We start from the raw sequence: 26,825 nt of genomic DNA on the forward strand, positions 1-26,825 counted from the left end.
GTCCCATCATCCCTTCTTACCACGGGCTATTGTCACCACATTTGAGTCATCAGAACTTCGACCACTCCTTTTTACATTTAGAAGAGCAGTCTTTGTTAGCTTGAGGGCTGCATGGTGCAAGTTGAGACTGCTGGGGGGGCGGCGCAGGCACTGGCTCTGTCCATTAACATCTCGAGTATCAGCCCCTGGTCGCTATTCACGGGGCTTCTCATCTGCCCCCCCAGAAGAGGCCATCACATTCAGGCTTTTCGGGCCAATGCCTACACCAGATTTTCCCAGGTTTTTTTTGAAGTCAGAGTTTGTCATCTCTAGAGTCCTGCTGGATCAAAGGTGATGGCACAAGGACACTTTTTGCCACTTTCTGGGACTATGTTGACTGTTCTGTTTTGCTTACCCAGTAAAAAGGTTTGGGAGTTGAGTTTGGGAAAATCACCAGATGTTCAAGCATAGATTTCCTCTGCTTTCTCTTTAAGTAGCTGTAAACTCCTTCCCAGTTTTTTCCCAGACACCTAAAAGCTACAATTACCTCAGGCTTTTGAAAAAGGTAATGAGAATCAATCCATTTCATTAGACAAATGTGAGGATTCTTTATTGACTTGAGGCAATTCAGAGAAAGTGTCCAATAGTAAATATCTCAATCTGTTCTGAAATGTATTAAAGAAAATTCTCATAAGTTCTGCAAGTATTGCCAATGGCTGCATCTCAGGAACTCTTCTGTTCTTCACTATTTTGCAGTGTTTTTTCTTGTGCTTTTTAGCATTATTTATTTATAAATATTTTCCACTGTTCTTCCAGGGGAAAAAAAAATAAACCATCTTCTAATCCTTAAAAAAAAAAAAAAATCAAATATGCACAAAGTTTTCCTATTCACAAATTCTTATAGAGAGTTGGTCAATACAGGGGTCAAAACATCATTTAATTTCCTGGTGAATGACCTGGAAACTGGGACAGAGAGCACCCTCAGCAAGCTGGACTTGTTCTTAATTCTTGTGGTTATAGAATTGCATCTTTCAGGGTCTCCAGTGGCACCAAGGCTAGTTGAGTACTTGAAGGTTTAGCCATCAGAACTTTCTTTATTATCCCCTCTCAAAATGCTCAGTCATGGTCTGGTCTGTCTCCAGCAGAACTAGAAATAAAAGGTACTTTTTGCCTGTCTCTGGTGATGTGACTCCTCTTCATGCCAAAATGTAGGGATGGCATTTGGTCACCTCATAAAAGATGATGAACAAATATCAAGATGTGATTATTGGTGTCCTAAACACAAGTTTGAGACACAGTGCAGACTGTGAAAAAAATGAAAAAAAAAATGTTCCTGGATATTAATAGTTCTCCAAAAGAGAATTTTTTAAAAGTTTAAATAGAAGACTTTTTCCTTCTTTTAGACAACTCTGTAAAGAAAACCAATAATATAATTAGCCATATATTTTGGTTCACAGCAAGGACATAAGTAGCAATTGGCACATAGCAAGGTCAGCTCCTTAGTGAGCACTCTGTAGGTAAATGTGCCACACACGTAAAACAAGCAGCACACAAGAGAAGAGATGCAGAGGCCTGGAGCCTTTGATCACCCTAGGATCCACAGGATCCTGGGGGCTCTATTTTTAACATAAACATTAATTTTAAGACCAGTTACTTCAAAGCAGAAAAGAGAAAATTCTGGAAAGAATTCTGCTGGTCTCATGGTCTCTGAGCACCCTGAAGTGGTGGGTGTTCCTGAGTACCAGCTCCACCTGGAATATGCCATCACACCATTCTGCCCAACTTTAGAACTAGATCTCCATACAACACTGTGTAGATATTAATTATTCTGCAGGGATCTGTCCTTTTCTAAGCATGTGAAATCTCCAGGAAGAGGAGGAGATCCAAATATTACAATTATTATTATCCGCTCCCATGTATCTCAAATCCCCTTACCAGTGTGGCAGTAAGAGTAACAGGAAAGGCCTTGGCTTTGTGCAAGCCCTGCTCAGTAGTAGCAAAAACATCTCTGTATTATCAGCCCTGAGCTCAGCACAGGTCAAAAATACAGCCCCATAACAGCCTCTAGGAACAAAATTAACTCTACCCTAGCCAAAACTAACACAGAGGTGCAAAGTAGAAACTGGAGATGGTCCCTTTGTTGATCCCCACTGGATCCTGTTGGTTCCCAGCAGCAGGGAAAGGGCAGGGGGCAGCTGGCAGTGCCCATGCTGCACCAGTGCCTCGCAGGAACTGGTCTGCAGGGAAAAAAGAGCAGAACAGGAACAGCCAAACGTGGGCAAAGCTCAGTGAACCTTTATTACTGAAATTCACAGATTTCACCCCAACCAGAGGACTCTGCTGCTGCCCTACAGCACCAGACAGGCACAGGAATGCTGCGTGGGGGGAATCACCGCTGCGGATGATTTTCAGGTTCGGGGGCAGCTCTGCAGCTGCGAGTTCATCGATCTCGGTGCTGTCCTTTACGGGGGTGCGGTAGAAGCCCAGCATGTCCCCGGCGCAGCGCACGCGGTGCAGCTGCGAGTTGGGGACAGCGTGTCCCAGCTCTGCTGCCAGCCGGGCCAGCAGGCGATACTTCAGCCTGTTCTCCTGCAGGGGAGCCTGCTGCCAGTCCTCGGGAACAGAGGGCCCGAAGACCTCCCTGACGTGGCACTCCAGGCAGCTCTGCAGGTCCTCGGGAGGGATGTAGCTCCAGCAGCGTGGCAGGGGGTGGATCAGGCTGGGCTCGCTGCTCTCTGCCTCCTCAGGAACTGCTCGATCTGCTTCCACTTCTCCCTCCTCCTTCCTGCTGGCACCAGAACACATGTTCAGCCTCTGGGCTACACAAGACAGAGTGAGAGCATTTTTGTACTTGTGATGTTTTAAACCACTCCATCCAGACACTCCACATATCCCATGGACTCATCAGGTCTGTTAGCTAGAAGAGCACAGGCTTTCCCCAAGTGCTGCTCCCCACACAGGCTGCCTCTGCAGAGCAATCACACCCCCACCTTATTTCACTGCTCTGAATGAAAGCAGGATTTTAACAAGATTAGTTACTTGTTTTCTGTTACCGCTCCATTTCCTAATTTGCTATGAATAAAAAGCACTTCAGAAATTAACCACTATTACAGAAGAAAATCAGTGCCCATATGTAAAAAAAAAAAAAAACCATTACTAGTTTTTAGGAAAAAAAATTACCTTCTCGTATGCCCCAATCTAGCCAACACCCATGCGTGGTTTCACGCAAACTGTTACAGAGGAACTGATTTTCATTCCCGCGAAATCCCTTTCTTCCCACTTCTAACAAAAGCAGTAACAGCTGTAAAGGCTCCAACCCTTCACCGCTGCGGCCCCGCCAGTAGTGCACCTCGGTGGGCGCTGGCTGCCCAGAGAACCTGAGGAGCCTCCTTCCCTAAGAACACTCCAAAGCCGCCTGGACAAACCCTGAGGGATTGGCTCAGGGAGTGCCAGGCTACATGACCTCCAGAGGGCCACGGCCCAGTGAAGGCCCAGCATGAGGAGAAGGCCAGAAGCCACCCCCACCCTGGGGTGGCCGCCCCAGAACGCCGTGAGCCCCGCGGGGCCGAGCTCCGGCCTCCGCCGCGCCGCCACCCGCAGCGCCCGCACCGCCACCACGCTGGGGGCGCGCCGGGCGCCTGCCGCGGCCACCGCCGGTGACGTATTGCTGCCGCGCCCCGCAAAGCCTCCTGGGAAATGTAGTCTATCCCATCAAGCCCGCCCCCTTTTGATGTTTGGTCTTTGTGTGCTTTCAGGCCTAAGCGACAGGAAGGGAGATAGAATCAAGCAGGCATCAAGCTGTAAGTGTTGTCCAGGTGTTGCAAACTGGCAGGACACAGAATATGCTGAATTTTAAGGGACCCGTCAGGACCATCGAGTCCCACTCCCGGCCCTGCACAGCACCATTCCCAAAAGTCACACCATGTGTGACTTTTGCCCGAGGGTATCGTCCAAATGCGTCTTGAGCTCTGCTAGGCTGGTGCCATTTCAATGACTTCCTAAGTGTTACACTGCTTTTCCTCACTGGAAAATCCATCATGGAAACATATTTCCCACATAGTATATGGAAAGGCAAAATGTGATGCTACAGCACCGGGTTTAATGAAGGAGCAAGTTCTAATGTCCTGTACCACAGTGTACATGTGAAAATCATGTTGTCAGACCAAACATGGACACACTGAGGTGCACAGCTGCAAGCCAAATTTTCTCCCCAAAATCCCACATACCCACCCACACTGCAATGACATGCAAACTTCTTTGTTGTGATGACTGAAAGATAGGCTGGAAGTAAAAGCACATAAACTGGTGTCTACATAGCAGGTATTTGTTTATTGCAGCGCTTTACAATGTTTGCTTTACATTCCATTTTTCCCATCCTAGCAGAAAGACAAACACCATGGTGTATTAAAGTTTCTCCACCAACACAGAAGCATCTAATATTGATTAAAAATATTTTTCATTAAATGTCTTATCTAAGACTCTCTTGAGACCAAGAAGGTGCCATAACGGTGATCTTCTTCAAAGTCAGAGTTCGAGTCCTGCTGTTCCTGGTTTGGCTAGAAACTGACATAGGAGGGAAGTTCTTAGAAGTGTTTTATTCTCAGTCTCATCTGTGATATGGTCTCACAGGTTATTAGAGAAAATCTGTGGTAGTCTTGAAAAAAAGCAGCGTCAGACATTTAGATACACTTTAAATAATCCCCTGCAGCCCACCTTGCATTCTTGACTCTTCAGAAGTACATAAATGTATTTCCAGATGGATAATTGCTGGTGTGTGCCTTTCCAGGCCTTCTAACCCTTCGATCCAGCACTCCAAGCACAAGATTACAGGTCCTTACAAATATTTTGAGGACACAGAGATAAAAAGGTGAATGGATATGATGCCTACCTTTTTCACTTAATTTAGGAATGGGAACCTTTTCAGGTCAGAAAATTGAAGGAAGAATCGTATTAGATAATGTCACTGTAAGGTGTTAGTATGCCTACCCATCACACTGACCATACTGTGCAGAAATAACAGTGATATTAAAATTACTCTGGAAAAGACTACATATTTCCATCACACGTAATCATATTTTGAGGGCACTTGTGCCTCTGAAAAATATCTTATAGTGGTTTTGTGTGTCCTTAAATAATAAAAGGAATAAACTTGCATCATGAGGGGAATGCAGTGCACTTATTACATTTGACCAAACAACTAACCTAACATTTTGTTTTTAAAAACGAAAAAAGGTAAACACTTGGCTTCGATAAAGGGAGGATTTAATTGTTTGTTACCTGTTAATCTGAGCAGTCCCCCCAAAAATCACAATTAGGTGTTGCATGATAATATTTGCATGGAATTTGCAAAATACAAACCACAGCAGATGTCTGAACTGGACAAGCTTGCTGAAAGAACTATTTGTAGGTGTGGTTTCTGTCCAGGAACGCTGGACACCAAGACAGAAATTCGAAGAGAAAATAGGCACAGCTGCGCAGAGGCTTGCAAACAGAACAGTAAAATATAACTCTTCATCAGCATTTAACAATCACTGTTGTTCCTTGCTTCCTAGCCACCAACATGGCATTCCAAGCTTGCCATGAAGAACAAAGTCATGGAAAGGGACACTGATGTTGCTGACCCTTAGCCTGTAGTTACATGGATAAACTGGCTGATGGGGTGGATTCTCCCAGAGCTGTCAGGACAGATAATCAGTGGAAATGAAGTTACTCCAGAATGGAGACATGCACTGAAGAAGCACAGGCCATGGATTATCTAATTCTCTGTGCATTTTTAGCAGGTTTGTGTTTTACTGAAGATTATTCAGAGCCACATGTTGGGCCCTACCACCTGCTGAATTTGGATACGATGTCTGTAAATCTGGTGTGAAAATACAGAAAATGAAACTCTGACTTCAGGAGAGAAACTGCCAATGCCTTTGTAACTACAACTGTCTCTCACAGCTGAAAAAATACCTTTTTTATTTTGTGAAATATGCATCCTCTCTATACAAAAGTAAGCCAAGGTTAAATTCCACCACTCAGAGCTTGATTTTACCTCAGGTCCTGTTCAAATGCCTTGATTTTGATTGGAGAAGGGCCTGAGAAACCTGGTCTAATAAGACCTGCTTTGAGTGGGATTGGATCAAAATTATAACATCTGTGCCAATGCATGAACATGGGAGTATCTTTCTTTGTCAAATATGGTAAGGAAAGGTGGATCTGCCAATCAGAAAAACAAAGAGTAGGACACAGAAAGAAGAGACTAATAATAGTCTTTATAGAAAGGTTCTTTATTTTGTAGAAAGTTTGCTTGTAAATAGCTTCATTAAAAAAAAAAAAAAAATCAGCCTGTATCCAGACAAATTGCTGCTGAAATACCCAATCTGGTGACTCACAGCTCCTCACCACAGGAAGGAAGGCTTTTCTCTCTTCAAATGCAGTGTCTTCTCAGTAAGACATTGATGCCTACTGAAGTTAGAAAATCCTCATGGGTTTCTAACCTAGTAGAGACCTCTCAGTTTATGCCCTGTGTTCTGCCTGCACCATGCTTATGTTGGACATGCTTTGGAAACAAATGTAGTTTGTATTTGAGTTAATAACTCTGAAACATAAACTGTAAGGAATTTAGAGATTTTAGGAGAGCTAAGATTTTAGTTAGAGATAAGCTTTACTAGAGTTAATTAAAATAATTGAGTAGGTCTTGGTGAAGTTAAGAGTTAGTAGTTAACTAATAATTGTAACTTGTCAACACAATGTTTAGTTAGCTGGGTTTATAATGAAGAATATAGAATCTGACAAATAGCTTTTAGGAGCATAAGACAATTGTGGGCTTCCTCTGTTCTGAAACCAACTGAAGACAATGGCAGTTCTACCAAGAGTTCATTTGTCATATTTGCATTGAAAAGGTAGAAAGGTCAGAACGAGGAAGACTTAATTTACTTCCTCATTTTGGGACCCCTCCCCATGAAAGGGACCACTGACCCGTTTCAAGGAACAAAATCTTAATAGCTTTTGAAATTATTAGCATGCAAAGTGAGGAATGGGATGTACCAAAATTATGAATATGTATTTGTATTTTGGGTATGCAATAATTGTATGGCTAAAAAGACTCTGTAATCACTTGGAAGCCGCGGTGTGTATTTGGAGCTATCCCACACGTTGCCTGGCGTCGAATAAACATACGCTTTCTAACTTTAAACTGTTAGAGCGTTTTTGTCTGTCACAGTTGGATATTGGTACTAGATCAATATCCATATTTCTTTAATAATTCAACTCCCCCTGAACTGTCTTGGACAATAAAGCCTTGGGTCCTGCTGATGCCCATCAAGAAAGACTCCTCTTGTGCAAGCAGCAGCTGCTGCATTGAAGTCTCCAAACTATTGGTAATGAACCAACACCCAAGCAAATCCATACTGTTTGTTTCAATAATAGTCACTAAATTCGTTTTAAAGTGAAAGAAACCAAGCTCTTAAGGCCACATTTCAGTGACCTAATACCATGCTTTGAACTTCTGTAGTCTGAGATGGAGCAACTCAGCTCCACTCCCCTTAGAGAAGAGAGAGGGGAAAGGCTTTTGGGTGTTTGAAGACTGCATTTGTAGCCTGAACTGCAGAACAAAATCCAACAGGAATTAAGAAATCATGGTAGCCTCCCGTTCTCTGTTCTGAGGGTGATGTGCACATCTCTGACTTCTAAATTTCTAATTTAGAAGACAGATTAATTAATTTCTCTAATTTCTACTAAAACATAGAGCACAGAAAAGAGAAACAAGACTCAATCTGCTTTTGGAAGATTGGAAGGCAGCAGCAGGAGCCATTTCCTGGGATGCCCCACTGACAGGGTGGGCACTGTGCAAGTACCTGAGTAACTCAGAACAGCTCCCTGCAGGCTCAGCAAAGCAGCACCTCTGTTGTGAAGGTGAGTTGAGCACTCTAGGAAATTGTTCCAGAAGGACATAAAGAATTTATTAACCTGCTTCTTGCACAAAGCAGTTTGTGCTCACCTGGTTTATCTGAAACTCTCACACTGGCAAGTTCAAGCCCTTTCCTCTCTTTCTTTCTTTCTTTCTTTCTTTCTTTCTTTCTTTCTTTCTTTCTTTCTTTCTTTCTTTCTTTCTTTCTTTCTTTCTTTCTTTCTTTCTTTCTTTCTTTCTTTCTTTCTTTCTTTCTTTCTTTCTTTCTTTCTTTCTTTCTTTCTTTCTTTCTTTCTTTCTTTCTTTCTTTCTTTCTTTCTTTCTTTCTTTCTTTCTTTCTTTCTTTCTTTCTTTCTTTCTTTCTTTCTTTCTTTCTTTCTCTCCTTCTCTCTCTCTTTCTTTCTTTCTTTCTCTCCTTCTCTCTCTCTTTTTTTCTTTCTTTATCTTCCTTTTTTTCTCTTTCTCTCTTTCTTTCTCCATTTCTTTCTTCCTTTCTCCCTTTCTCCCTTTCTCCCTTTCTCCCTTTCTCCCTCCCTCCCTTCCTGGAATCCTTCCTTCCTTCTCTCTTTCTCTCTTTCTTTTTCTCTTTCTCTCTATTCTCTCTTTCTCTCTCTCTGTCGCTTTCTCACTTTCTTTCTCTTGCTTGCTTTCTTGCTTTCCCACTTTCTTTTTTCCATTGCTTGTCCAATTTCTTGCTGTGAGATTTTCTTTGCAAGAATGAGTATGAATGAAAAGAACAGAACATTGTCCTGGATTTGTACAGTAGAAAGATATAAAAGAGAGAAGAGCAAGTCCACTGCACTGAAGCATTCACAGCTGAAGATACAGGAACCAGTTGTATGTGCAGGCACTGGTAGAATAAATACACAGTGACACTCAAATCCTGACACCCAAACCCCACTGCAGGGAAGCCAGAGGAGAGATTTGCCCACCTGCCACTATGTGACTACCCTGGCATCTCCAGGGCTTTCAGTGACTGGGAACAAAATGTGGTTTTGCCTGTGCCATTTTCCTGGTGTCCTCTGCCTGGAGGCCTAAAGGCCTTGCCTTTTGAATGGCATGGAACCCACAAGCAGTTTTTACTCACCCTGATTTCCAAAGATGTTCTGAAGGTATCCAGCTGATTACTGGAGATCAAAGCATTCTTGTGATAAACCTGCTCTGTGCATCTGTGTTGTGTAACTGATAACCCATCCTGCTGACAGGAGGAGGGTTGCTATTTGCTTTGGTTTCATCTCTCAAGAACTTTAGGTATTTCTCACCTACAGACTTATTAAGAGCTTAAGGCATAAAGCACTTAGGAGAGAACTGGGAGAAGAAAATTCAAAGCAGAACCCATTCTTTACCAAAAAGAAAAAACCAAACAACTCCCACTGATTAAACTCAACACAAAATATTTTCGTGGTTCATTTCAAAGCAAGGAATGTGGTTTTTAAAATAATTCAAACAAATGCTACCTTGAAATGAATTTGATTCAAAGCTAACTAAAGCCAAAGTGGGCTTTTCATCAGACATACCCAATTTTTGCCTGGTATCATTCAGTTTGAGGTCTCTTGTCATCTGCAAGGTTTTATCTAACTCTGCCCACAGCCCTGGTGCAAAGTACCTATCCCAGATGGCTAACAACTAGGAGACATGGTCACAGTCAGAGTGGCCCCTTGATGTTCTGTGCTATTGTTGCTTATTCATGTGAACAGATGACTTTGTTTCCCACTCGCATTTTGCTTTCTGCCCAGGAGTGGTGAATGAAACACTCGAGCTGAGCTGTGAATTACAGCTCCAGAATGAGCAAGGATCCTGCACAACAACAGCACCTGATCTAATTTTTCCTTTGCCTCTGTGCTGAGAGAAAAGCAAGGTAAATTCATGCTGAATGTCTAAGTTCACTCAGTGGCTGACAAGACCTCCTTTAATGGATCCAGTACAAGTGATGAGCCCAACCAACACAGCAATCGTTGTGGACAATGCGTGTCGTGTATCAATGAAAATGTGCATTTGTGACTGTCCTAGGGTGATGTTATGGTGTTTGTATCCCAAATCGTGTGTTCTGTTTATGTTTGATATTATGTCCTGTGCTTTCAGAACTGACTCTGAAAGTGAAGGTCTGTTTTGTCTTGTTATCAGTCGGTTCACCTCCCCCCATGGTCTGTTGTCTAGAAGAGGCTAGTGCTGGCTGGCTTGCTTTGCTTTGCTTGCTGGCTTTTGCTGGCTTGCTTTGCTTTGCTTACTCTTGCTCCTGCTTCTGCTTTTGCCTTTGCTCTTGCTTGGTAGTTTAGCTAAGCAGTCCAATTTTTTCCTTGGACTGCTTTTGTTTTCTTCCTTTCCCTTTCCTGAATATCATCCCAACCTGCTCCAGACTGGGACCTGGGAAACACTGAGGAACACCGAGAGCCTGTGCTTTGTTATTTGCAGTGCTGAAGAGCAATCCCCAGTGCCCAGACCCGGGTGAGAGACTCTCTGGATTTGTGATCTCTTCAGAGTGGTGAAAGAGTTTGGTTATCATCTGGTGTTGCTCTTTTTTTTTTGTTTTAGTGCGGGGGAGTGTTTTGTTTGTTAAATAAACAGGTTCTTTTCCACTTCTCTCTGAGAAAATTCTTCCCGAACCAGGTGGGTGGGGAGGGGCCGTGTTTGGTTTTTTCCTGGGGGCTCCTTCCAGAGGTTTTTCTCCCAAATTTGCCCTAAACTAGGACATCAGCTTAAGGGGTATTGTTTTAAAAAACAGCTGTTCAAAGGCAAAAGTTCTCGTTATCTATCTCTAAAATAATCTTAATCCCTGGGAAGAGAAATCTTCTTCTTCTCTGGGAAGCACCAGACTACTCTTCTTTCTTTCCCTGTTCAGCCTTCTCATGGGATCACAGCTATTTCAACATCTGCTTATCTTAGCATGGAGGCCTTTGCTTAATATCAATTTGAACAATTTAATCTCCCCATAGTTTCATGCGTTATAAGGAAAAAAGAGTATTTTTTCCGTAGCTTACAAGAGGATTTCAGCTCCAAAAACAAGGCATCTCCTCACCTCTCCCATCTGGGACTTAACTCCTTCCTTGCTGACCTTGATGTCTTCATGCTGTTCCTTTACATGCTTGCATCTTGTTCTTTTCTCTCACTCGAGGTAGGATTGAAGCACTGAAAGGGTTAACATCACGCCTAAGGCCCACCTGACTGGAGCTGCTGAGTCAGGATCGGCCTCATGGTTGGTCTTTGGTATTTTGTACGGGCTGCAGGGGTCTCTGGTCTCAGCCGTGCAGGGGGAAGAGGATCTGACGGCAAGGTCTTCACATCCATGGCCAGGATCTGACGGCAAGGTCTTCACATCCATGGCCAGGATCTGATGGCAAGGTCTTCACATCCATGGCCAGGATCTGATGGCAAGATCTTCAATCCATGGCCAGGATCTGATGGCGAGATCTTCACATCCATGGAACCGGGATCTGACGGCAAGATTTTCACATCCATGGAGCCGGGATCTGATGGCAAGATCTTCAATCCATGGAGCCCTGCTCCAGCCAGGGCTTTGCAGCCTCCCCTGCCTTCCTGCCCGGCAGCTCCTGGGGCCTGGCCCTGCCAGACTGGAGTTGATGAGGAGACTGGCGGGCAGCCCAGGGAGGGGGAAAGGGGCTTGGCCCGCGGCAGGACCGCCCGGCTCGGCCTGGCCTAGAGGGGGGCTGGGGCTCTCCACCTCCTCACCAGTCGGAAGAGAAAGAGACAGTTCCCGGGTTTTTTCATCTTTAACGTGTATGTTTCACAGAGGTGTGTCCAGCTTCTCAGTGGTTCAACAGACTGTCAGTTACACAAAAGCTTTGCATCACTTCCCTGAATTTCCTCCCATTCCAAACCAGGACACCCATCCAAGTCCACTGCCTTCAGAATCCCATATTCAGAAATCATTTGTTAACTGATTGTTATGAATAATTTATGTAGTTATTAGCTTTCACTATTGGCTTTAGTAAATTATTTTGATACAGTACAGTTAGAAACAGGACCACACTCCCGGTACTGAAGTGATTTCAGCATTTATTAAAATAAAAAGGCCTAAAGCAAGGGGGCCCACCGGCCAAGCAGGAGCGTTCCCAGGTGGAGCAGCACGAATTCAGTGGGTCAGATGCCCCTTTTTATCCTGTTTTCTGTCCCTTTGGATTGGTTTATTTTTGGATCCTTCATTTGCATGAAAGTTTAATGTGGTTCACTGGCCCATTCCTGTGGGATCATTGTCGGTGTAGGAAAACCTGGTTGTAAAGCTCCCATTGTTGCCATTACAGCATTTATGTGCTGTAAATCATGTAAAAGTCTCCGTTTTCCTGATTTCTTTTTTATTACAAAAATAGGGGTATTCCAGGGGCTGAATGATTCTTCAATATGATCCACTTTCAAATTTCTGTGACTAATTCTTGCAGGGCAGTAAGCATTTCGGTAGTAAGGGGCCACTGATCAACCCAGACAGGTTTATCTGTTAACCATGTCAAGGCTACAACTGGACATTCACCACCCTGCATCACAGTGGCTCCTATTAAAAATCCATAGTAATTCTGACACCCCATTGAGACAAACAATCTCATCCCCACAGACTTTGAGGAGTATCGGCAACAGCGGGTCTGATGTTAGCTTGTTGGCCATCGGGATGTTTCACATTAATTACAACGGCTGACAAGCCACCTGTTGTAGAACTACCCAACCCTGTAAGTCCAAAACTTGCATGAGTGAGAGACCACGACTGAGGCCAACGCAGTCACGAGAGTATTGTAACATCTGCTCCAGTGTCAATCAAACCTGTTACCGGTATGGTCCCTGGATGATATCCACTGGCTGTGAGGATGCATGTCTTTACTGGATGGTTCTCCGTTACTTTCTCAGTCCAGAACACTTGAGGTACTTACTGTACTGGGAACAAAACTCACAAAGGCTACAAGCTGAGCGATGCAAGTTCCTTTCTGAATAGTAATAGGGCAGTCATCGATATCATAGCATGACTCTGTCCTAAATAATCAACATCAATAAGTCCTAAATGCACATGAATACCTTTAAGCGTAGTACTTGATCTCCCTATCAGAAATGCACTCAATCCACGTCTTATTGGGCCATAGGTGTCATGGGGCACTTTGCATATTTCTTTTGCCAAAATAGTTATTACTGTGTCGGCGGTGGGTACATCAATCCCTGCGGACCCACTTGTTGCTCCTGAGTACTGTTCGCAAATGGGTAGCTTTGCAGTACCGGGAAGGCCCATAATTGCTGTTTATGGTTGTCAGGTTATTTGTGTCCCCACACACCCCTTCGTGTTCTTCTTCCCATTTCCCTGCAACAGCTGACCATTTGCATGATACTTACTCTTGCACAGTGCCCAAATTTAGCACAATGATTGCACATAACATTGCTGCTTGCATTTGACTTAGATGTTATTTTCTGGGTATTACACTGTGCCTTTACATGCCCTTGCTGTCCACAATTACAGCATTTTGATGGTGGTCTTAGAACTGCAGCAAGAGCTGCCATTTTATGCTCTACTGAAACAACTTTTGAGCAAGCAGTAACCATTTCAGGCAATGTGGGCTTCCCAGGTATGGTGTCAATAATCTTTCTGCAGTCTGGGTTTGCATTTTCTTTCACCAATTGTATATACAATCTATGTCACAAAGGTTCATTGTCTACCTGTTTTTCAATAGCTGCAGCAAGCTTTTCCACAAACTGCAAAAATGGTTCTCTCATCCCTTGTTGTATAGTAACATATCTCTGCTTTGGAGCTGCCATTTCCATTGTTTTAATTAAAACACTCATGCCTATTTGCTGAGCTTGTGTCAAAATTGAAGGATCCCACCTTGCCTGTAAATCTGGGTTAGCAAAAGGCCCAGTGCCCAATAAGGCATCAACACCCACAGTGTGACGAGAGTCCTGTTGAAGCAGCTGCATGTTTGTTAAAGCTGTGCACTTCGCCACTCACCTCCAAGTTTCTGGAAACACACCATATTGTACTGGTTGGAATAAAATTGTAGCAAGGTGCATGATGTCATAAGGTGCAAGCATACTGCATTAATTACATGTATTAACTGCATTACCTCTGAGGAATTAATACCAAACTGAGCCACTTTCAATTGGAGATCTTGCACAACCTTCCAAGCAAAGATGTGATGACTATCATTCTGCCCTGTTCCAGGAACTGCTTTAAAAACTGGAAAAGCCATAGGATTATCACAGGCAACATTTGCGTTAACACTCTGCTCCTGAGGTACTTTTGGGGCACCTAATCTTTCTATTAGGTCCCCATTTTTTTCTTCAGCTGCTTTCTTCCTAACAAATTCCCAAAACTTCTGAGGCTGTCAGGGAAGCACAGTTACTTGACACAGAGGCAAAGTCCATGGGGCAGTAGGGCTAGATCTATTAGAAGGTGAACTGTCAACAGTTCCCTGCCCCAACTCAGGTGTTACTGCAGGTGACTCTTCACTTGATTTGCTGTCACTGTCCAGCAATGGAGGATACGACCTTGCAAACTGTTCATGCAGCTCAGAAGGGGGCGGGGGGCAAATGGCTGGGCTAGAGTGGAGGGGTGTAGGTCTTAGATTCAGTCAAAGAGAAAACATAAAGTTTCTAACCAGGTAGAAGCTTGAGAAAGTGTTGAGAAAGAATGTAAATAAGTTCTTTATCTCTCTTGTAGTTCACATTGTTTATAATTGGGTTTTACTACTGCATGTCATTCACTGCACACCAATAGCGTGCGAGGTTTTCACTTCAGGACCAATAGAGTTGGTCTGCACGAAGCTCTGTATAAAAGAGCGATGTATTTTGAAATAAATCAGAGTTATAGTCTCAGCCTTCTGAACAAAGTCTATTCATTCCCATCCTGCCTCAACAGCGTCAGAGGGGAGCAGGGGGCAGACAGCTGGGTTTGTCTCTCTGCTAAAGACATTTCAGCCAACTGGCGCAGTGGTGTAGTGTATACGGGGACCGCTGCAAGCTGCTGCGCAGGTGTGAGATAAAGAGGCTTAGGAGTCTGATAAGGAGGTACTTTGGCAGTCTGCCCAGAAGCCTTAGCAGCTTTCCCAAAAGCTTCAGCATCCAGCCCAGAAGCTCTGGCAGTGTTCCTGGGAGCTTCGGCAGCTGGCATAGAAGCTCTGGCAACTTTCCTGGAAGCTTTGGTAGCCTGCCTGGTAACTTCCATGGACACCTGCTCCTTCTTCAAGGATGTATTCAACAAGTTCCCCATCAAAGGCCCCATCTGACTCATCCCTCCCATCAGACTCCTTTATCAACCCCAAATCCACGTTGTACTCTGCTTGTTCCCGCTGTTTTCCATTCCTTTAATGCCTCAAAAAGCGATCTCCAATTGGGTAACAACTAGATGGACAAGTTTTATCTCCCGCTCAGATGACTTCCCACAGCCTGTCCCTGACTTTTTTCCAAGTTTTAACACTAAATGCTGTGTCAGGATCAGTGGCAAAATCCTATGATCTAGCTCACAGCAATATACTACGAAGGGCATAGTCTGAAGTATTAATTCCCTTATTTCTTAACAAAGCTTTCCATGTGGCCAAAACAATCTCTTCCTCTTTAGATTTATTTCCCATTATTACTAGTTGGTGCCTCCCCTGCTTCCAGGTGTCCTGATAGGAGAAAATCAAGTCTGGACCTCCCTGTGGCTTCCACACGCCACTCTCAGCCGCACCAGCGCCGCCTCCCCCGCTGCTCCCCAGTGGGTCACGGCTGGGAGCTGGGACCCCGCGTGGCTCCAGACTGACCACGCTGTTCAGGCTGTTGCTCCACGCGGTGGGCACCAGCTGTCACTGGTATATACACTGTATCCCGAGGCGGTCGCGACACAAAGCACAGACCACAGGCGGTCTCAGATGGCAATTCTTTATTATCGAACATGGCTGACCTTTTATAAACTTTCTAATTGTTTATACTTCTTCTACCCCAACTATTGGCCACAAAAAATCAACATAACACCACTGGTGAACAGTAACAGTGACTTTAGTTAACTTTCTAAAAATACTTTGTCTGTCTGCAGTGCTCTCCTTATCTTTCTTCAGTTCTTCTCTTCTCTCAGTCTCCTTGGTAGCAGCCTTGGAGAGAGCTCTTTAACAGCTTCTTCTTGCTCTCAGCTTCTTTTCGCTCCTTTAGCTAACAGGCCTGCTGTTAGCCCCTTCCACAGTAATTCATCCATGAGGGGCAAGAAACAAGTAGAGCAGAATAGGATTAAAAAGTCTAGTGATTAATTAGAATTGGTTAAAGTCTGACAGACCTTGAGATGACACCAAAATTAAGCATCCTAGAGTGTAGCCTACAGCATACTACTCGCATTTCTATATTCAGGAAACATGTTTTCTTCCTTTTACGCTGTCTTAATTTAAAAGCTGAAAAATTCAAGAGGAATTATTACATCCTCCAATGAGTCCATGAAGTTTCCTCTCAATGATCTCCTTAGTGTTACTGCAGTCTACTATTCAAGTATATGGGACAACTGTCACAGTAATCTCATTAAAAATGTGTACTTTGTTAAAATAACCATCACAAAAATCAGTCATAGTAAGGTAGATAAGACAGAATCAGTATTGATATTGAAAATCTATTATGGAAGCCGAGAAAGGCAGAATCCAAAAACTTCAGAAGTGTGTATATAATATACTCATTTAGTTGAAAAAAACTAATACATGTTTATTAGAACAAGTTTGGGGTTTTTTTTAATCTCATGTTTTCTACTTTGGATAGCTTTACCTCAGCAGTCTACAAATTATTTTTGCTGTATTAAACTAGTGAAACAAGGATATTTAGTCTAGATTTTTAAGTTCCAGAAGGAAGTATTATGCAGTGTTACAAATGAAAAGCTACGTTAGCTTCCTAATTTATCAGTAAAATACCTAACTGCAGAATGATATCAGCAAGAAATTCTGTTACTTTGGAAGAGCAGGGTGATATGTTAGAGAACTCTACCTTTGCCGACACTGGAGAAGAAGGAGTAGCACAGGGGTTGGAATAGCTACTGCTGTCTGCAGGCTTCACTGAGGACTGAGCTGATCTGTCATCTGAGGATTGTCTGGAGAGCAAAATGTCTTTTTCTTTGTACTTCTTTGGCTGGTGGAGTGCAGGAGAAGTAGATTTCACTGAAACCCTACAAAGGACATACTTTGAGTTTCACAAGCAGTCACTGAACAATTTACATCGACCTGCCAACCTACTGCATGACCACATGTATTACAGCAACTACAAAATCTATTAAAGCCTAACTAAAAACTCATACTGACCATTCATTGCTTTTTAATGCTACTGTTCAACTTCTTCTGCTACTTCTCAAACATCACAATTCATGGACAATATTCCTGACTGCTCTCTCCAACAGCAGCCCCAGGTATGAAATACTTCTCTTTGGGACCACAATGCAGCATACAACAGTATAACACCTTCCAACTGTACTTCCGCTGTTTCCACCTCCTATTACTAGCAGAAACTTAAGTGATACTTGTATACATAAACTGCAACCTACAGTGAGCAGAAGACCTCAGCATCTTACTTTTCAGCATGAGAGAAGTCAGACAATTCTGTTTCTGTTGAGCTGTTTCTGCTGTTGGTTGACATGCATGTAGATGCCAAAGGAAGTTCTTCACAAGTCACAGGCCTTGGTCTCTGGCCAATTCCTGAAGGCTGCTGTAGACCTGCAGACTGTTCTTCAGCACTCAGAACAGCTGTAATTGCTCTTACAGTTGTTTCATCAACCTCAGACCACAGCTTAGAAGGAGCTCGCATACGACGCAGAAACAAGCTGTGCCACTTCTGCCTGAGTTGCAGCAGCATACCAGCAGCCTGCAATAAATTCCAATTCTGTTCAATACTGATGAAAATTAGATCACACAGGTAAGAGAACCCTGTCTTTTCCATATCAGGCAGCACCTGGCATTCTAATATAAACAGGGCCCACAATTAAAGGCAAGACTAAGGTCTTGGGGAAGGGGCATAATCCATATTTAAATTAAGATGTTAATTTGCTTTCTTTTCCTTGGGTGCAAGGTAATTTTGGAAACATTTCATTTAGTTCTGTAATAAACTTAGCTTTGTATTGTAATTCCAGAGACTTTTTTTTTTCCTTCTTATCTTTCAAGAAAACCCAATCCTTTCATGCTTTATGCCCTTCCTCTCAAATCAGTCTCTACTCATGCACTCTTCAGTCATAGTTGATGGAAAAGAGCTCTAAGTGATATTTTTCTTACATAGACACCTGGTCAAATGTGATGACTAAATTCAGAAGACTATTGTCTAATTCTGCTACCAGAAATGCTTCCATTACAATAAATTTTTAAAAATATCTCTTCTGGACATGTCTAGGAGAGAGAGTATTATTATTAGAGTTGGTAAAGTTGTGTGTTTCATGACCCATAAACTGCCTCCTTTGAAATTTCTGCCCAGTAAATCAGATCAGCCTTCTCTGATTTTAGAATGTGTATTTGATAGATAAACCTTATTCTAAATGCACTGATAGTTTGAGAGTGACAGTTCTTTCCATGTAGTAATATCCACACACTGCTTTGCTATTAGTCTGCATAATGTTTGCCAGCAACACAGCAGGGAAGTTCAAGCCTTTCTGGTGATGAATTTTTACTGAAAAAGCCGAGGCACACATTCCAGAGCTCTAGGGTGCTCTGACTAATTGGAAAGCCATTACAGAGCTTTGCTGTTTTCTTCAGTGCAGAGGCTGGGTTTGTTCATTAACAGCACTGGCTGACATTAACAGATCTGCACAGAGCAGTGATTTAATGGTGCTCCCCATGCAGTGAATGCTTGTTGGTATCACAGACATGCTGATGGGGTACAACCCCTCGCAGTCTTCCACCATGCCCATCTATCACCTTCACCAGTCTCTCTTTGTAAGACAGCTTCATTTTTAAATTAAACCTCAGATTCTTTCATGTCTTGAGTTGATTTTGCAGATGTGGAAATTAAGCAAAGCCTGACCAGACAGCTTCTTGCAATTGTATAAGAAATCTGGAACAGAAATAGAAGACAATTGCAGTTTTGCTGAGTTTTTACTATTCTGTGATCCTTGTGTTCCCATGTCTTAACCATATTCTTTGGGAAGCTGACTGTGTTTCAAAATTAAACACACCAGTGGTTTTCCACTGCCTGTTGGCTGGTCATGCTGCTTTCCTGATCCGTTCAATTCTTGAGTCTATCTCTGCAGCTTCTGGGGAAAGGAGCTACAAATCACAGAAGGTGTGCTGAGTCTCCAGCCCCAGTCCTGGCTTGAGGAGTCCTCACCCGATGTTAGGACTTTTGCTGCTGCTACAAAGCACAAGCATCAGCCACATCAGTGCCTGAACTGTGCTGGGGTCCTCTCAGATGCCCACAAACTGGTGTCCTTTGCAGTTTAATAACCATCTGGTTGACAGAATTAATCTTGTAAAAGTGGTAAATACCTTGTCTCTGTATATGCAGCAGTATATGCAGTTTTTGGAGCACCATTAAAAACAAAGTACATATCTGGTTTTTATTCACTGTACTGCTATGGTAACTGGTCTCTTCAGTCCCTAGTATAACACCAAATTATGTAATACTGATTCATCATATGATCCACTTCCTGAATCATCAACTCCATTTGTTTGCATACATGTGGAAAGAGGAAGGGGTTTTGCATCCTGCAATCCATCCCAGTTTCCTTGGTAAGTGTTGCTACATTATCTACACATACATATTCCTATTCAGGATAATAGCTTTTAGTTGCACTGAATTCATAAAGTAAGAGCAGTTAGGACTATAAATAGAGTTTAAAATAGTTATATTAAATATTACAGCATGCACAAACACACACACACACACACACACACACAGAAGGACACAAAGCAGTCAAGACCGGGGTCTTTCCAGAGAGTCCTTAATTTTCCACTATTCATAGCTTTGCAACAGTAATTCCTATCTGTGCAGAAAATTTGTGTCGCTACAGGTTAGTGTCCACAAAGGAGACAGAGGAGTCCTGTGAAAGTACAGACTTCCCCATCCATCTATGTGAAAAATGCAGATTAAATGATTGGCTCTTCACAAATACTAAATTGAATACTATATGTATTATGGAGGGTTATTTTATAATACTGCATTAATCCTTTTTAAGTAGTGTGTTAAATACAGTTTTAGGTTACAACATAATGTTAAAATAGAAACTATGCGATGTAAGATATTTTTTACTAGCTCAAGAAAGGGATAAGATAATCAAGAAACTCTTCACACAGAGATAACAGCGACAGGGCACAAAAAGAGTTACAGCCTCCTTATCAAAAAAGACAAACATTCTTCCACCTTCTCTCTGTCTTTGTGGAACCACCAGGATTAAGGGGAAGAAGTTGACAAAAAACAGAAAAAATCTTAATTTGCAAGGAATTTATGCATCATATATAAGATATATGAATATGCAAAAGCCAATTTTTAAGGGTCATGCCTTTGTTCACAAGGCATGTTTTTGGCAGCGTAGTGCCCAAAAACACCTGGACATCCATAATTCTTTGCTTTTTATTGTCTCGTAGTGTCCTAATCCTCATTGTCCAAAATTTTATTACTCTAATTTTATTACTATTTTTGTAAGTATTGTATTACTAATAGCTTTTAAAAATTTTAAAAGACCAAGTGGTAAGCGTTTTTCACAATCTACAACACATCTCCTTAATATGTAGCCCTCCTTTAGAATATACATGATCATTAAAGTTAGTTTTAAGTCTGCCCTAGGCAGAGAAGATAATAGGCAGAGAAGACTCTATCAAATCTTTGTTCTTCACAAAGTCCAGTTTAGCACAACCTTGGCTGAGCAGCTGCCTGCATCAATTAGCAATGCTTTCTAAAGTTAATGGGTTCTCTCGTTATTTCCTTATCTATCAACCTCTGGCTTTATCTACAAGCATTGTGTTTGTAAAGACACATTCATCCGATATGATTACGCCTGTCGTATCCGAATTTGGATTTGCAGTTCCTGTCATCACACGGGAAGCTGAGAAACCCTTGGCTACTGCCTAGTACTGCCCATGATTCTTAGCGACTGAGGCTGGAGAAAGTATTTTGGAAACATCCAGAAAAGGTCTCAGCTCCTGCTAGGAAAGCACGGCCTTGCAGCTGTCCTTGGAACAAACATGGATTTCCACGCAGGAACGGGCGTGTGTGCCGGCCGTGCGATGCGCCAAAGCAGCTTGCACCGGGGTTGGTGCACTACCGCGTTAAACTTCAATTTGATGCCCGGCCTCTTAACATCCACGTTTAAATGCCCTATTGACTGACTTTATTAAATCCCAGCGACTCAAAACCAGGTGTTTTAGTAAGTATATTAGCAGGCAGGTGGTCTCGGCAGCGTCCTTGCGAGCAGGACAGCCTGCCGAGGATGGCCCCGGCCGGACGCACTCAGCGCCCCGCGGCTGCTGCCGCCCCGGGGAGCGCGGCAGCGCAGCGCACACGCGGCTGACGACAGCGGAAGCCGGCTGGCGGGGCCGGCAGCGGGGCAGAGGCGGTGCCGCTCCGCCCTGCCCTGCCCATCCCAGGACATCCCAACCCTGCGCGCTCCTGCATGCGGGGGCAGCGGGGGAGCCGCCTCGGCCAGCGCCGCCAGCATGTCTGCCCGCTGCGCCGGCCAGGTAGGGCCGGGGGCGCGGGAGCGCGGCAGGTGTGGGGCGGGCATCCCGGGCTTTCCGCGGGGGGCAGCCCGGGGGCTCCGCGGCGGGGAGCGGCCGGCGGGCCGGGACGATGGGCGCTCTCCGCGGGAGCGGGGCCGGGTGGGCAGGGGCCGTCCCTGCGGCCGCGGCTCTGCGGGTCGGGCTGCGCGCCGGGCTCCCCGGGCCGTCGGCGTGGTAGAGGAAAAGCAGCCCTCGCAGCGAGCCAGGGTGCTTGTGCAGCTCTGCGAGTGTCCGCAGTGGTGTTTCTGCCAGGTCCCTGGGTGGATTCCGCTGGTGTTTCGGGAGGGAGGCTGGGCGCAGCTGTCCCCAGGTGCGGGCGGACGGCGGGAGCCGCTCCGCGCTCCGGCAGCGCCGTGCGGGCGGAGGTGCGGACATGGAGAGGCCTCCCCAGAGCCCTGCGCGGCCAGGAGCGATTCCCAAAGGGCAGCAGGTCCCGAAAAGCTGCTGCAGGAGGCGGCTGGGTAGTAGCCACGGCTGCAGGTGGTGGGGAGATGACACCACATGGTGTAAGAATTCATAATGAGAATTTAGTTAATCTCATAGCCCCTGCCTATCAGTCCTCAGACCCTTTCACAAACTTCTTTAAATTCGGCTTGTGGAAGGTTTCGGTATATTCAGGCGCTGGCAGAGGAGGTGAGAGCAAGTGGTGATGTAGGGCAGTGCAGGACCTACACTGTTCAGTATTCATGGGGTGAGGATTGAGAACTCCTCATCTTATCATGGTGCACCTGTTTTCCTATTTAAATCAATTCCATAGATGAAGGATCATGATTTGGAGGAGATAGGCAGTAGTGAGCCCTTTCCAGAGGCCCTTTTCCCAACCTTTCCTTAGTTGCACTGAAGGAAAGGACTTCTATTCCTAATAGTTGTCTCCCTGGTGTGATGTTAGACATCTTCTCCCCGCACTTTATTTTATGATTTATTTTCACAAATCTCTGTTTCTTCAATAGAAACAATTTATTACTTCTGTCTACAGCAGACTAGCCAGTGAGCTTATTCCTGTTGTTTTACATATTTAAGTACCTTATGGTCCTAATTCCATTGATATTTCTTTTCCTTTGCTCATTCTGCCCACCCTTAGAATCTGATTATTCTCTTGCTCTTTTATGAACCACTTGGGAAAAATGTTGCATCTTTCCTGTAGTTTGAAATCCTTGGGTAGATTTGGTCTTTTGTCTGTGGTTGTTTCAATCTTTAGTGGGACAGGAGGATTGCTGAGCATGCATCCACTTGCTTGACTTCTGGGAGCTCCTCTGAGGCTCCCCACACAGTCCTGTAGACCTGCGGGACATCAGTAACTATATTTGCTAATACACTTCTTAATGCAGGGGCCTCCCTGACTGCTGTTTCCTAACCATTTTGGCATCGTGTGAAACAAGTTGTGGAGCAGCTCAACTGAGTGCTGTTAGTAGGTGCTGTTACTACAGTGACTTGTGGCTTTTTCATAGTGTTCTTTTTTTTTTTTTTTTGGTGTAGCTCCCGCAGAAGTAACTTAAATTACCAAGAGGATGAAACTGTTGTGATGCTCGGTGGTGAATGGCATGACTTTAGTGTGACCAACCTTTGAGACATTCTTAAAGCCTCTGTCCCTACCCTGTGTATAATGTGTTTCACTATCAGGTAATCTATGATAGTAATGTGTTTCACTGACACCCATATGTCACTTTGGAATCTATTAATAAATTGAATTCCTTAGTGTTGTTGAAGATGAAGTGACAGCCCTAATTTGGATGTAGTCATAATGCCAGAAATCTCTGGGGAAACTTATTCTGCTGGCTCAAGCACTACTTTTGATGTAAGACTTACCTATGCTAATTAGGACATATTGCTGGAGTTACACCAGCAGACATAGTGTGGATAACCTTTTTATATGCTGTGATAATAAACAGCATGAAGCGCATTTCAATAGCATGCAGTGTCACATTTTTAAAATAAAACATGGTCTTTGCCTTTCACTTGAGTTATTTCAACCTTGATGAGGGCATGTTTGTCTAACTTGTGTGATTAACACACAAAAAAACCAGATGGGATAGAAGTTTTTCATTCTGTCTCATCCAAGCTTCCTCAGGCATTTTGTGAGTCCTGTTAGTCAAGCTGGAAAGTCAAGAAGGAATTTGGCCCCTTCTTCAGTGTTTCCCTGAAGATGACGTTAACATTATGTCCAGAGAGATTAAGTGCTCGAGGAAAGATGAAACTTTTACAAGAGTCATACAAAACAACTTCCATGTTAGGTCCCTGATTTTTTCCTAAGATATAGTAGTTTAATGTGATTGATGTCCTGTAGCATGAGGATATTTTTGTAGTAAGTATTTTTGCCTTGTTGATATCTTATGCATGCCTGTCTGTGGATCTGTTTTCCTAGAGCTGACTGAGAACTTTGGTATTGCCTTTCTGAGCTATTTAAGTGGAATTGTTTGTGTGTAATTGCCATTTGTCTGCAGCTGTTACCAAAATTTTATTGTTAATTAACATGACAATTAATTTTCACTCTAAAAAAATTCCCTGGTGTGAAGTAGATGATAAGTGATTGGTACTTTTTTGAGTCAAACCATGCTAAATGTCTAGTTGATGGTGTCTGTCAGAATGAATGCATCCAGGTTTTGCAGCCCAGATTTCTGTTGTTACAGGATATAGCAGCAAGCTGCCAGACTTCAGTGTATTTCGGTTATGCTGATTTTGCATTTGAAAAATTATTTTAAATTATCTTATGGACATTACTGTGTGACTTGCATCCTTGCCAAGTAGACCGTGGAAACTTTCTTTGAAGGAATTTGGCCATTTATAAACTTTAATTTCTGCAGGTTTTTTTGTTGGGTTTTTTTTTGTTGGTTTTGGTTTTTTTTCTTTTTTTTTGTTGGGCAGTGTACCACCTTGCTTTGAAGACAATTGTGATATTTAGATTTCTGAGCTGTAATAAGCTTGCTAAATGTTTCTTCTTTTGCTTGTGTCTCATTGATAGACCTATTTTTAGCATGCATTGAGAATACAGTTTGGCTTGGGCCTTCACAATGCTTTTGATTACATAAAAACTCTGCTTAAATTGACAGGAAACAGAATCTTATATTTGGCTTTTCCTCACTAGTGATTCTCAAGAGAATAAAGTTGAGATCATGGTTAAAGAAAGCAGCTGTTGTGGAAAATCTTTATTACAATGAATATGTTTTTTCCAGAGTTAAATAAATGTAATTTAGATTGTTAACATTCATTTTGGGTGGATGGTATCTTGTAGCTGGATTGTTCAGGAAGATGAATTTTCCAGTTAGAACTGGTAGCTATTTAAGATTATGAAGCTCTTTTTGTAGGTCTTTTAAATCTTGAGAGATGTCCTTAATAGTGTTCTGCACTTAGAAATCATATCAGGTAGTACACAAAAGATGTGCCACAGGTTAGAAGATCAAGTTTTCATTTTTTACCCAGAATTCTAAGTCTGATTTTTTTTTTTTTTTAAAGGAAAAAATAAAAAAGGGGGAGTAAAACCATTGCTGCTATATTTTTAAGGTTGACCTTAGCACATCTTTTTACTTCTATTGACTCATAGCTTCGGGTAAAGGAGGGACATGCCTGTGCACTCCGGGACTGGCTGCCTCTCTGGTGCTGCCTGTTTGCACCTGCAGATTGAGAAGGGGGCTTGCAGTCCTGTCCCCCTTGGTCTCCTCTTTTCATTACATGGTGCAAAAGGGTGGTTCTGTCATCTTCATCCAGATTTGTGTCCTCTGAGGTCACAGGAGAATTGCAGGACCTCTGTGTAGTGTGATGTACCGCCGTGCTGAGAGATGGTGCTGGTGGTGCTCCTGGCTTCACTCCACGTGGTGCTCCCAAAAACGCCATCACTTGTTCTGCAAAGGTCTTCCTAGGTTACAGGGGTTTGTTTAGTGTGTTTGACCTGAACATTTAGCTGCAGGTGTTTCCATACCTCTGCCACTGCTGTTATTAATTGTGATAGAACGTGAAACTAGCTGTCTGAGGTCAGATGTAGGGTATTGCAGTGTACTCCAGTATGTTAAGGAAAAAAATCCTGGTGAAGGACTATTTTCCCTGTTTGCAGAAACATGGAGTTGTTTCTTTAAATAAATGGTTTCCTGAATAATTGAATTAGCAAAGCCTGATTTCCTGCAGCTTTGTCCACTGAGGTTGGTATATCATGCTGATTCCCTTTCTAATAAATACAAAGTTGCGCTGCAGCCTTTTCCTTGCTTAGGGTTGAGAGATCATTCTTTCCTCCACTAAAACTTTTGCCTGTTTTCAAGGAAACTTCAAAAACTTATCTTGGAGGTTTCATCTGCCTGCCATAGCAGGATAAAATATACTGCTGGATTTAAAAGTGATCAAAATGGGAAGGAAAAGTGACCAAAAGATGGGGAGATCCTGTAAGTGTTGTATCATTTGACATTGCATTTCTAGGTTGGAATCCTTTCCCTGTTACTGGATGTAAGAGGGAGAGGATGGTCTTTCTCATTTCTGCCTGATTTCCAACTGCTTCCTATTTTCTTAGACTTTTTCTCTTGCATCCCATGAGTTGGTTGAATTGTGGGCTTGAAGAAACTGCTTAAATACCCATAGCTCTAGAGCTGTAGAGTAAAGGCAGTGTAAGAGCAGGGCCTTCACTTTTAAAGGCAAGGGAGTGTTTTTCTGCCAAAGTATCTAAACTCTGCTGCTGGTTTAATTTTAGTTTTTGCGAGTGTGGGTGTTTTTGGGATATGTTTTCCCGTTACTGGAACTTTCATTGCAATGGAAGCACTTGCAGTTGTAGGTAGAAGACATTCTTAATTCAGGGATGAAATCCTGAGCTGTGACTATGGTGGAAGCTGTAGGTCTCATTGCAGCCAGTGACTGCTGTAATCTCAAACACATGCTGCAGTTGCATCATGTTCTCAAGTTAGCCATGTGAAGATGCTTGGACCTTAAGGTGCTTCTTGTGTCCTTCTCAAGCACCCCAGTCAATGGTACTTCCATTTATTTCTCAACCATAGGGTGAAAGCCCTGATAGGTCTTAGCATTTTGAATGCCTGCCCTGCAAGATATTTAGGCTGCAGCTGACCATTCTGTCGGTGGGATTTGACCTGCTGCTTTGTTCAAGTTATCCAGGAGATGAGCTTCAGCATCAGGGTGTTGCAGCGTGAGGGAGTGAAGCACTGAGCCACCCAGAGCTGGTGGGGGGACTGTAGGGTGTGCCTGTGATGGCATGTGGGGGTGGTGGCTCTGTCCCCATTTTGAAGGGAGACCTACACACCAGTGATCTCATTTTAATGAGTGGGAGCTACGCAGGAGCTAGTGTTTGCAGTTTAGTAATTGCATATTCCAGCAATTAAAGATGGTGTGTGCTCAAG

General features: G+C 43.4%; 2 protein-coding genes and 1 non-coding gene across 4 annotated transcripts in view; 1 reads left to right on the forward strand and 2 right to left on the reverse strand.

The window, feature by feature from the left end:
- Positions 1-562: 562 nt before the first annotated feature.
- On the reverse strand, positions 563-3,690 carry LOC140682017 (uncharacterized; the record flags this gene model as incomplete). Its single annotated transcript, XM_072922857.1, is given in 3 exon segments — positions 563-2,798; positions 3,160-3,292; positions 3,295-3,690. Coding segments are annotated over 3 exon segments (1,251 nt in total), but the record flags the coding sequence as incomplete, so codon positions are not given.
- Positions 3,691-15,704: 12,014 nt separating this feature from the next.
- LOC115491170 (uncharacterized) lies at positions 15,705-17,825 on the reverse strand. The gene is made up of 3 exons (XR_004365874.3): positions 17,373-17,825; positions 16,796-16,973; positions 15,705-16,007 (listed from the first exon to the last, which is right to left on the reverse strand). It is a non-coding gene; the product is annotated as an uncharacterized protein (transcript).
- Positions 17,826-21,160: 3,335 nt separating this feature from the next.
- Positions 21,161-26,825, forward strand: part of SERINC5 (serine incorporator 5) — a 42,159-nt gene continuing 36,494 nt past the window's right edge. The window contains exon 1 of one of the 2 annotated variants that reach the window (XM_012577697.5): positions 21,161-21,459. In XM_012577697.5, coding sequence (XP_012433151.2) covers positions 21,436-21,459 — 24 coding nt within the window. In that variant the 5' untranslated portion in view covers positions 21,161-21,435. Of the gene's footprint in view, positions 21,460-22,978; positions 23,119-26,825 lie in introns of those variants that run through there. The other variant, XM_041711455.2, reaches the window with a different exon arrangement.

The sequence above is a fragment of the Taeniopygia guttata genome, chromosome Z (assembly GCF_048771995.1).
Source record: "Taeniopygia guttata chromosome Z, bTaeGut7.mat, whole genome shotgun sequence".
Taxonomy (NCBI): domain Eukaryota; kingdom Metazoa; phylum Chordata; class Aves; order Passeriformes; family Estrildidae; genus Taeniopygia; species Taeniopygia guttata.